Here is a 12,781-nt window from a genome sequence, read left to right on the forward strand (position 1 = left end):
TTTGTTTTCTTGGCTGTGTGCTTAGTGTTGTTGTCCTGTTGGAAGATGAACCTTCACCCCAGTCTGAGGCTCCAGCACACTGGAGCAGGTTTTCATCAAGGATGTCTCTGTACATTGCTGCATTCATCTTTCCCTCGATCCTGACTAGTCTCCCAGTTCCTGCTGCCGAATAACATCCCCACAGCATGATGCTGCCACCACCATGCTTCACTGTAGGGATGGTATTGGCCAGGTGATGAGTGTTGCCTGGTTTCTCCAGACATGACGCTTGCCATTCAGGCCAAATAGTTCAATCTTTGTTTCATCAGACCAGTGAATTTTGTTCCTCAAGGTCTGAGAGTCCTTCAGGTGCCTTTTGGCAAACTCCAGGTGGGCTGTCATGTGCCGTCTGGCCACTCTACCATACAGGCCTTATTGGTGAAGCGCTGCAGAGATGGTTGTTCTTCTGGAAGGTTCTCCTCTCTCCACAGAGAAATGCTGGAGCTCTGTCAGAGTGACCATCGGATTCTTGGTCACCTCCCTGACTAAGGCCCTTCTCCCCTGATCGCTCAGTTTGGCCAGGCGGCCCGCTCTAGGAAGAGTCCTGGTGGTTCCAAACTTCGTCCATTTACGGATGATGGAGGCCACTGTGCTCATTGGGACCTTCAATGCTGCAGACATTTTTCCGTAGCCTTCCCCAGATCTGTGCCTCGATACAATCCTGTCTCAGAGGTCTACAGACAATTCCTTGGACTGCATGGCTTGGTTTGTGCTCTGACATGCACCGTTAACTGTGGGACCTTATATAGACAGGTGTGTGTCTTTCCAAATCATGTCCAATCAACTGAATTTACCACAGGTGGACTCCAGTCAAGTTGTAGAAACATCTCAAGGATGATCAGTGGAATCAGGATGTACCTGAGCTCAATTTTGAGTGTCATGGCAAAGGCTGTGAATACTTATGTACATGTGAATTATAATATTTTTTATAAATTTGCAAAGATTTCAAACAAACTTCTTTCACGTTGTCTTTATGGGGTATTGTTTGTACAATTTTGAGGAAAATAATGAATTTAATCCATTTTGGAATAAGGCTGTAAGTTAACATAACAAAATGTGGAAAAAGTGAAGCGCTGTGAACACTTTCCAGATGCACTGTATATAAATGAATGTGTGTGTTTTTAAATATACACAATAATTATGCACAGTACACACACACACACACACACACACACACACACACACACACACACACACACACACACACACACACACACACACACACACACACACACACACACACACACACACACACACACACACACACACACACACACACACACACACACACACACACACACACACACACACACACACACACACACACACACACACACACACACACACATATATATATATATATTATGCAAAAAAGGTTTGAATATATATATATATATTCCTTGAATTTAAATCTCAAAATATATAAAAGAAAATAATACAAGAAAACATAGTATACCGCAGTAATGAAGAATGTATGGTCCTAATGTCGGCTTTATTTTGTTGATGTCAAAATATAATGTCTAATTTTTCCTTTAGATTTGGAAAGAACTGCGACCTGAACATGTTTTTATGAGATTCACCCAGAGATCGCTAAAATGCAAAAACCGACATAGATAGCAGTCAAGTCTTTAAATATAGATCTGTTGTTGAACTTGACATTAATTGTGCGATTTATTGTAGGAAAGATAGGCACTTACATCTTTGACTTTAGTACGATAAAAACAGACATTTGTGTTCCTTTGTTTAGTGTACTGATTGTACGGCCGTACAGCTGAGTTTACCCAACCATCTGTGTTCTTCTGGATCTTTACACCATCAATGGAAACACTGTGGAGAATTTCATTGGTCTTTATTGAAGTAAAGTTAGAAGGGAAACCCAAGATCGTTTTAAATTCTCATTAATCTCTTTTAAAAGCCCAGGCCATGGGAGAGACTGCTCTTTTGCTACTTTAAAAAGATGCCCTTCATAGCTCAATTAGTCTGTCCTGATTCCCAAAGAAGCATTTATTTAATAAGGCAGAGATTAAAGAAACTAATTATAAACCTTTCATTTGTAACTGGGAGATGGACCCTCCAGTTGCCCATTTGAACATGTTAATGCAGACCCAAAACTCCACCTGATGACTCATTCATTATCTCGTACCGTCCCTCCCCCACCCCCGAAAAATGCATCACTTCACACATACTGTATCTCTAATCTGGATTAGTTAATTGGATGCTCTTGGACAAATGATTAACAATCTACATTTTACACGAGGAGTAAATACTGGATTATGCAATGCCATATGCACTTTAAACCCCTCTGCACCATGTTTTAATTTGTTTTTAATTAATGCATTTATTTTCTTGTTTGGGGTGTGGTTACTTACTCAACTAAAATCAAAATGGTCCCTATTTACTCTTTTAATACACATTCTTGGTCTTATTGTGAATAAGGCATATTAAATAGTCATATTGAGCGAGTCCACTTTCTTGATTTCCAAAAGAATTCCTGAAGGATAAAATATATTTTTTTCAATTTCACAGAAGTAAAATAGGTTGCAAATGTAATTTCATGTTGACAAAACAAAATAGGTTCACAGAGAGGTTTTCATTGGTTGGTTCCAGCCCTGTATGAACATGCAAACTCAAAGCTGCTGGGTTTTTTTTTTTTCTTTGAATGTGCAAAAATGTTCTCAATTGGAAATTTGTATAAAGTTTTCCAGCTGATAATAATTATTCTCCTCGAGTATATCTGGTTAACAGTTATACATGCTCATATACCATGTACATATAACATAATGTACACATATTACAATAAAACACCATTTCATCATTTATCATATAGAATATCTGTCATGGGTAAACGACGTCGAGAAAAACATAAATAATTTTTCCACATTGTATATTTACAGTCACTTTTTTTCCATGCACACATATACTATTTAGATACAGATGCACAGCATGCAGTTTCTCCATAAAATATGTGCTTGTGGATAAAAATAATTATCCAAGGTGAATGATATGAACAGCAACCTCAAAGCTGCAAAGTTCACTGTAACGTTTTGGGGGTGTTTTCTAGAAAAGCCGCTATGGTCAGAGCTGAAGTTGAACCAGTTGTATACACTACATTCAATTGTGCAGAAGTTTGCGAAAGCTAAACACTCTCAGGCTGTTCTTTTTGCACCAGAAACCACATTATATCGACTCGACTGATTTAAGAAATTTAAAAAGACTAATTTGTTGGAGATATGACCAAGTGGTACTGGTAGGCACATGTTTTTTGAGCTGTGGCGCTCGCGTGGGCTAGCAACATTTTTCCCCACGTAATTTCCTGTGCTCTCTTTTGATAAAAATGTTCAAGACACTGATTGTGAATCAGTGACTCAGAATAAAAATGGGCATATAAATAATTAAAAGTACATTTTATGAACAAGAATTAATTTTTGTGCTATTATAGTTGTGCAATTTGCATAAATAAGGATAGAAACAATATAAATATTTCTTTCTTTTTAAAACAATCCCCTTTTTTAAAGTCTTTGCACAGTGAGCAGTTCTTCGGAGACCGTTGATTAGAAATGTAAAGTATCTATCTGGGATTGTTCCTCCTTTTCCTGCTGGGACTCTGAGTGTTCTCCGGTTTGAGCTCTTTGTACTGAACCTGAAGTGGAGATTTTGCATGAATGAGTCGTGAATCGTGTGCAAAAGAATGAAATGCGTCACTTGTCATCGATCGCTTACCATCTGAATGTCTGATGGAACTCTAGACAGGAAGTCCAGCAGCTCATTGTTGTCAATGTTGTAGGGGTCCCGAAGTTTTTTGGTGAATTTATTGATACCTGTGTGGGACATGGATATAGTTAATATCCTAGTAAAAAAAGAACATGCCTTATGTAAAAGCCTTCAGAGTCGGGATGCACCGATATGAACATTTTGGCCGATACCGATCATCATACACGCCATTTTTTGCTAGTTTCAGCCCGCTGCAGTTATCATTTTCACATCCAGCGCCACGTTGTTCGCCCATGGGCGTGCTGGTCTGAAAACAAGGTGTGTTCAGGCACATTGTTGGCGCGTTGCTATTTTGAGGCAACTGAAATAGACCGCTCCATTGACCAACAAAAACCTGGTCTGTCAATGGTTCCTCAATGAAAACCTCAAGATGGCGCCGCCGTGCTCGGTCGCCGTTCAGGTCGCTCCGCTAAGACTTTGCTTTTATTTATTATTCTACTCTCTTTTACTCTCTATTTTTTCCAACGGATCATCTGCTTTGATCTGTTACGACAGCAAAACACTTCTGGAAATTGGTTACCGCTACACTGACCTGTTTCAGGACACTTTCTCCAATCTTCCATCTGAGATTCGCCGGGACGCCGAGTTGAACAATGGCCACTCGAGTCGACGGCGAAGATTCAAAAAACACCGCGGGAAACGCGCTGGGATCCGCAACAGACTGAGAAAAAGAGCATTCAGTCCTCCTCTCCCGAGCATTTTGCTCGCAAATGTCCAATCCTTGGAGAATAAGATGGACGATCTTAGAGCCAGGATAAGTTTTCAACGGGACATGAGAGACTGCAACATCTATTGTCTGTCCGAAACATGGCTCACGCCAGCGGTCCCGGATACAGCCGTGACGCCGTCCGAGAACTTCTCTGTTTTTCGGATGGACAGAACAGCCGAGGCCGGGAAATCTAAAGGCGCTGGAGTGTGTTTCATGATAAACAAGAAATGGTGCGATCCTAGGAACATCTCCATTCTTTCGCGATCCTGCTCGCCTCACTTGGAACATTTATCTCTCATGTGCCGGCCTTTCTACCTACCGAGGGAGTTTTCCTCGGTCATCTGCACTGCCGTTTATATTCCACCACAAGCAGACACGGGGCTGGCTTTATCTGCCCTCCATGATGTGACCAGCGGCTTCATAAACAAACACCCCGACGCTGCTTTCATCGTCGCGGGTGATTTTAACAAAGCAAACCTAAAGAAAGTATTGCCAAACTTTCACCAGCATGTCTCCTGTCCCACACGAGGAGCAAACACACTGGATCATTGCTACTCTCCGTTTAAGAACGCCTACAAAGCTCGTTCACAGCCAGCTTTTGGCAAATCGGACCATGCCGCCATTTTCCTCACACCGGAATACAAACAAAGGCTCGTTCAAGAGCCCCCGGTGAGGAGGGAAGTCAAACGCTGGTCATCCCATTCAGAGATCACGCTACAGGCAGCTCTTGATGACGTCGACTGGGACATGTTCCGCGCGAGTTCTGAAGACGTCAGCGAGTTCACAGAAGTGGCGCTCTGCTTTATTAACACACTGACAGAGCAAGCCACACAAACATTAACTATAACGTCCTTCCCTAATCAGAAACCGTGGGTGGACAGTTCAATTCGCACTGCAGTAAACTCGCGCACCACCGCTTACAATGCCGGTCTCCTAACGGGGGATATGAGGGAGTACAAAGCTTCATGTTACGCTCTCCGGCGCGCCGTTAAAGCCGCAAAACTCCGCTATAAAGACCGAGTGGAATCTCATTTCCAACTCAACGACTCCCGGCGGATGTGGCAGGGACTGAGGACCATCTGTGCTTTTGGAACTAAATCCTCTGCAGAGGTGAGAGCTGATCCGTTGCTGGTGAACGAGTTAAACTCTTTCTACGCTCGCTTTGATGGTAATCGCGGCAGCGCGACTCCGGCGAGTGACGCGTCAGAGAGAGTCCCTCAGAGCAGCAACGGTCACGTGATCTCTGTCTCGGAGGACGAGGTTCGGAGGGCACTCAAACGTGTGGATGTCAGGAAAGCTGCTGGGCCGGATGGTATTTCAGGTCGTGTTCTGCGGTCCTGTGCTGATCAGCTCGCAGGGCTCTTTACATCCATATTCAACGAGTCCCTTGCTACATCTGTTGTCCCCACCTCCTTCAAACGATCCTCCATCATCCCTGTACCTAAGATCAGTAAACCCTCTTGCCTAAATGACTATCGTCCAGTGGCTCTCACATCTTTAGTCATGAAGGTCTTTGAGAGACTCATTAAAAACAACATTTGCTCCTCCATTCCTGACACTTTGGACCCTCTTCAGTTTGCCTATCGTCCCAATAGATCGACTGAAGATGCCATTTCTCACGTCCTTCACTCCTGCCTCACTCACATCGACAGCAAAAGTGGGAACTATGTCAGGTTGCTATTTATTGACTATAGCTCAGCCTTTAACACCATAGTTCCCATTAAGCTAACACACAAACTCCTGGATCTAGGCCTGAATTCTTCTCTCTGCCTCTGGATTGAAGATTTCCTCACTGGCAGACCCCAGGCGGTGAGAGTAGGCCAGTTCACCTCCACCTCCATCACCCTGAGTGTTGGAGCTCCACAGGGCTGTGTGCTGAGTCCCCTGCTCTACTCTCTCTACACCCATGACTGTTTGTCCACACACAGCTCCACCTCTATCATCAAGTTTGCTGATGATACTGTTGTCCTGGGTCTCATCTCCAACAACAATGAGACGGCATACTTGGACGAAGTGGAGCAACTGACATCATGGTGCCAGGAAAACTGTCTCTCTCTGAATGTTAACAAGACCAAAGAACTGATTGTGGACTTCAGGAAGAGACAGCATCGGTCATACTCCCCTCTCATGATCAGTGGGACACCGGTAGAGAGAGTGAGCAGCTTCAAATACCTGGGTGTGAACATCTCCGAGGATCTGACCTGGACTACACACATCCAGACACAGGTGAAAAAAGCCAGGCAAAGACTGTACCACCTGCGCCAGCTGAGGAAATTCAGGGTTTCACCAGCCATCCTGAAAACTTTCTATCGAGGGGCGATAGAAAGTGTCCTGACTCAGTGCATCACAGCGTGGTACGGGAACAGCACCAGTCACGATTCCAAAGCCCTGCAAAGAGTGGTGCGCTTATCCGAGCGCATCTCAGGCTCAGCTCTCCCGTCTCTGCAGGACATCTACACCAAACGCTGCAGAGGTAGAGCTACTAAAATCATCAGAGACATTAATCACCCTGCAAACTCTCACTTCACCCTGCTGCCATCTGGTAAGCGCTTCCGTAGCCTGATGGCAAAGACTGAAAGACTCAGGAGGAGTTTCTTCCCCCAGGCCATCAGACTCCTGAACTCAGTCACGTGACTCACTTCACCCCCGCACACGCATAAACATCCAGTTTAAACATTAACATCCACATACTGCCATTGCACTGCACTTTACGTTCCTATTGTTACTGTGTAACAACCTGTAATAAACCTTGCACATTATACTTCTTTATATATACATATATATATATTTTATGTTAACCACTTATTTTTAAGTCTACAGTTTATCTCACTTATCATATCCACATATTTTTTATATTTTTATTTTATCTTATTTCCATTTTTATCTTTACTTGATTTATTTATAATCCTACTTATGTTAATACTTTTTATTCTAATTTTATTCTATTTCTATTTTAATTTCTTGTAACTGTTATTTGCACTGTCCATGGAGCGGACCTGTTTACATTTCACTGCCAGTTGTATATTGTGTATATAACTGTGTATGTGACAAATAAAACTCTTGAATCTTGGTTCGCAATATGCGCCTATAGGCGAGTACACAGCGCACATACATTCTGCTTATTACACACACACAGGGACGCGCAGCATTACACAGACATTTTTTAAATATTAAAAATAAAAGGATTCCTCTCTGGAGAAGACTTCAGTCTTTCCGCCATGTAAATAGTGAATCCGCCATGGTGCAAGCGCAACTGGCTTTTAAAGGGAATGGGAGATGAGACTCTCTCATTGGTTTATTACACGTTACGCCCAAAACACACCCAAGACTCATTAGAGTCTAGGTACAACCTTTTTGGACCACCCGCCGACCGTTTTTTCTGTCGCTAAACTAGCAAAAGTGGATTCGGACACCATGCGCTTCAGAGATTTAAAATAACCGATAACCAATATATTGCCAAGTTATATAATTATATAATCCAAGTTATATCATTTTTGAGAGCCTGATTATAAAAAACAAGTCTCAACATTAAAATCCATGTCCCAAGCACACAATTATAATGTTCTCATTATAATTTGATGTTGCCTATATGATAAGGTGACCAGATTTCTCAAATGGAAACCGGGGACATTTCCTATTTGAGTGGTCAAAATATCACTAAAATCTCATTTGTTATTATCTTTAAATTAAAAAACAGGGAGAATACATTTTTTAATTTGTTGTTGTTGTTGTGGGCTCCCTATATTATTTTTATTAACATTAATAATTATTATGATTTAGTTTGATTATTAGGATTTTTGGTCTGGATTTAACACAATTCCACAATGAAAACAGTTAATAGTAACCACTGTAAATAACAAGCAATTCAAAACAATATTATAACATGACTTAACAAAAACACATTACAAAAATAAAACAACATAAATATGATAAATAAAACAATTTAACAAATATTTTAACATTTTATAATTGTATTTAATATTTAAATTTTCACAAGTTTATACTATATAAATTACTTGTTTTTTAAATGTTAAATTTTTTGTTACGTTTGTGCTTGAAAATAACTCTTACTATCCTTAATTGCTCTTGTTATTTTGCATTTTAGGCTTATTTTAAGAAGAAAGTATGTGAACTTTGCACATGTATTTGTAACGTTAATTGTTTAGGTTTTTAATAGTTCAGATGTGTATCACTGCTTTGTGACTGCAGAACTTTTGGGGACAGAACAATCCCGCATCCTGTTGAGGCTCTGTTATCAAGCACATACAAACAGTATTACTTTAATTTAACATGAATACTTAGTATGTTACTACCTTGAAAGCGATAACGATGTTTCTTTTGATATTTGACGATAATGGCGCTCTGCTCTGAGTGCTCTCGGTTACGATCTTCATGGAGTAGCGGCGTATCTCACAGCGCCATCTGCTGGTGAAATTAATCACTACACGATTGCTCCTATAACCCACAGGCTGCTGTATGTTGGTTGGGCGCTTTTTTTTTTTTTTTTTGCATAGTATCTGCAGGTTTTTTTGAACGAGCTGTAAAACGGGGACAGAACACCAAAAACCGGGACTGACCCCGGAAAACGGGGACGTCTGGTCACCCTACTATATGACAGACTTGTGCTGCACATGTTAACGTAACTATATTTTCCTTATTTTAATAATTTCAATCATATTTCAAGCAATTCTAAACCATCATGGTGAACAGTGCGCATCTGAAGTATCTCAGCTGAAGGAAATAATCCATAATTTATCAGCTTTAATATATCGGGGCAAATTTGTTTTATTGGGCCGATAACATTAAAAATGAACATATTTCGGCCGATACCGATATGGGGGCCGATATATGGTGCATCCCTACTTCACAGAAATGCATCTAGATCAACTGACACCTGACCATTGAGAGAGTGTTTAATACACAAGAGCAATAGGATTTCTCACCCCAGACCAGCACAATGTACCGTAGTGGGATGAAGTATATTAGCGTGGCACCGGCACATAGCACTGTTATGGCTAACCAGCTCAGAAAAGGCACAGACCAGTTAAACGTGCTATAAAAAAAAGAAGAGAGGAACAGCATGAAAATGAATATAAAATGCAATAATGATAAGAAATCAATACAAAAAGGAAGCTACACAGGTATAAAATAATATCCAAACTTCTCACTTCTTCACTCGTTCCCCAAAGCAGGCCACGTCATCCAGAGCATTCTGAACCGTGATGATCACATCTTGAACTGCGTAGAATTTGTCCAAGAAGCCCTTTTTTTCCGAGTCCTGTTGTTTGAGTGCACAACACCTCGTGAGTTAGAATTCATTTTGCAAATGTTGGACAGTTGTGCTTTGGTCTGTAGGATATCCTCTAGTAAGGTAACATGAGTTTAGTTGTTATGAGAAATGAAAGACGTGGGGGTGGGGAAGCTTTTGTTTGCTAGCTGGTGTCTCTTCTCTTTAGACTAAAAGGTTAGATGGTGTAACTTAACACAAAAGCAGCGAGTCTCCAATCCCAACCGCAGCTTCATTAATATGGAAAAGAGGGCCTCAGTCTGAACCACACAATTCGTTGGAACCAAACAGAATAATATTAAAGATTAGATTTTTTATTAATCTCAATCAAATTCTAATAATGAAAATCTCAAAAGCTACATTTTAAATATTGGCAAATCAAATTTAAATCATGAGCATTCCATATCCTGGTGTTTGTTTGAGTGTGGACCAAAAACATAAATGTATTTTGAATAGCGAGTAGCAAAAAATAGTCAGGCTGTAATTCCATTTTCTAATAAATGTCCATATGACAAAAATTCCCAGTCCTTTCAGAACAATAAATAAGTTGGTAACACTTTACAATACGGTTCATTAGTTAACATGCACGAATATTGAACTTCACTTATAAAGCATTTGTTTATCTTTGTTAATGTTAAAGGGTCAGTTCACCCAAAAATGAAAATTCTGTCATTAATTACTTACCCTCATGTCGTTCGACACCCGTAAGACCTCCGTTCATCTTCAGAACACAAATGAAGATATTTTAGTTGAAATCTGATGGCTCTGAAAGGCCTCCATTGGCACAATGCACTTTACACTCTCAAGACCCATAAAAGGTACTAAAGACGTCGTTACAAAGTCCATCTCACTACAGTGGTTCTACAATAACTTTATGGAGTGACGAGAATAGTTTTTGTGCGCAAAAAAACCCTAGATAACGACTTGTATAGTGATGATGATTTCAAAACACGGCCTCATGAAGCTTCGAAGCGTTAAGGCCCGGGTATACTTCGGCCGTCCGCGTTCGTGCACCGCCCGCATGACGTAATTTTCGTCATTCGGAGGGCTCGCGACCGGCCGCACACCCCGTCCGCGCGCAGCCCAAATTTTGAGACCGCGCGGACGGTCCGCGTGCAACAGCGCATGCGCGAGCAGTACAGAAGAGTCCACTAGGTGGCAATACACACAGTATTGAGCACAGTGTTCAGCCGTCGAAGAAGAGTGTGCAAAGACCGGTTTAAAAACAACACGCTTGAAAAAAAGAGAGAATTTTTGATTCTTCAGTGTTTCTTCCAAACTATGTTGCAATGGTGGATCCACTACAGTTCTTCTCCGATCATGCCCAGCAAATGTCCCTTTGATGACAGGACTCAGTGCTGCCCTCCGATGTCTGGTAGAGCATAGACACTTTTTTACTGCGCATGTGTCGAACGCGATCCTCCGCGCGCATCCGTTGTGTAGTATACTTTAAAAGACGCGCAGACAGGGCTGCGCGCGTGACGCGTCCGGGCGCGGTAAGTGAAGTATACCCGGGCCTTTATGAATCAGTGAGTCGAATCATGATTCGGATCGCGTGTCAAACCGCCAAACTGCTGAAATTTGGCGATCCAAACCGCTGAATCGACTCACTGATTCATAACTCTTCGAAGCTTCATGATGCCGTGTTTTGAAATCGTCATCACTATATAAGTCGTTATTTAGGGTTTTTTTGCGCACAAAAACTATTCTCGCCACTCCATAAAGTTATTGTAGAACCACTGTAGTGAGATGGACTTTGTAACGACGTCTTTAGTACCTTTTAAGGGTCTTGAGAGTGAACCGTGCCATTGTGTCAATGTAGGCCTTTCAGAGCCATCAGATTTCAACTAAAATATCTTCATTTCTGTTCTGAAGATGAACGGAGGTCTTACGGGTGTCGAACGACATGAGGGTAAGTAATTAATGACAGAATTTTCATTTTTGGGTGAACTAACCCTTTAATTTCAACATTTACTAATGCATTATTAAAATCTTGTTAACATTAGTTAATGCACTGTGATCTAACATGAACAAACCACGAAGAGCTGGATTTTTATGAACTAATGTTAACAAAGATGAACTAATGCTGTACAGAGGTGTTGTTCGTGGTTAGTTAATGTTAACTAATACATTAACTAATGTTAACTAATACAACCTTATTGTAAAGTGTTACCAATAAGTTACTATATTAAAGATTTATTTATAAAAATACAGTTAATTGTAAGTTAATAAAGCAACACGAGGAAGTTCATTATAGGGATTTTTATATAATAGGGTACAACGGGGCTAAAGGCACACCTTAAGAAAAAATTGCTTTCCATTACTCTCATAGTGTATGATTACAGAAAAAAATATATATGTTTGTATTGAACATTTATAGAGCAACAGATTTTGTGTGAAAGTAAATCATGAAAGTTGTTTATTTTGTTTAAAAGTCTTATTAATGTATGAGGTGGCGCACGCATAGTGTAAAAGGCTCACCAGCATGGGGCAAAAGTATTGATACACTGTAAAAAAAATATTGTTGGTTTAACTTAAAAAAGTAAGTAACCTGGTTGCCTTAATTTTGAGTTCATTGAAATTAAAATTGAGTTAATACAATGAAGGAAATTGGTTTAATAAATTGAAACTCAAAATATTATTGTATCTGAACCACATAAATATATATATTTTTTGTGATAAATCATGAAAATAGCACAATTTGGCATGTTTCACTGCATTATTACAAATAAAACATGAAATATGCTTACAAAATCTTTTAATAATATTTGAATAAAAGGTGATGTCAATTCTCAAATGTTCATTGTATTAACTCAAATTTTTAATTTCAATGAACTAAATTTTAAGGCAACCAGGTAACTTACTTTTTAAATATATTTTTACAAATACTTTCGCTAAAATAATATTATTTTTAATTTATTATTTTTAATAATGTCTAATTTAATACTTGTTCAAAACAATCACTTTAGCAAAGC

The 12,781-nt window shown here is 40.2% G+C and overlaps 1 protein-coding gene across 3 annotated transcripts in view; it reads right to left on the reverse strand.

Moving 5' to 3' along the window:
* Positions 1 to 2,842: 2,842 nt before the first annotated feature.
* Positions 2,843 to 12,781, reverse strand: part of mctp1b (multiple C2 domains, transmembrane 1b) — a 68,126-nt gene continuing 58,187 nt past the window's right edge. For all 3 annotated transcript variants that reach the window (XM_079804807.1, XM_079804806.1, XM_079804805.1), the window contains 4 exons: positions 9,688 to 9,797; positions 9,463 to 9,572; positions 3,760 to 3,857; positions 2,843 to 3,679 (listed from right to left, as the gene is read on the reverse strand). In XM_079804807.1, the coding sequence (XP_079660933.1) occupies positions 3,608 to 3,679; positions 3,760 to 3,857; positions 9,463 to 9,572; positions 9,688 to 9,797 (390 nt within the window). In that variant the 3' untranslated portion in view covers positions 2,843 to 3,607. The remainder of the gene's footprint in view (positions 3,680 to 3,759; positions 3,858 to 9,462; positions 9,573 to 9,687; positions 9,798 to 12,781) is intronic.

Source organism: Gobio gobio (assembly GCF_949357685.1).
Source record: "Gobio gobio genome assembly, chromosome: 22".
NCBI classification, from domain to species: domain Eukaryota; kingdom Metazoa; phylum Chordata; class Actinopteri; order Cypriniformes; family Gobionidae; genus Gobio; species Gobio gobio.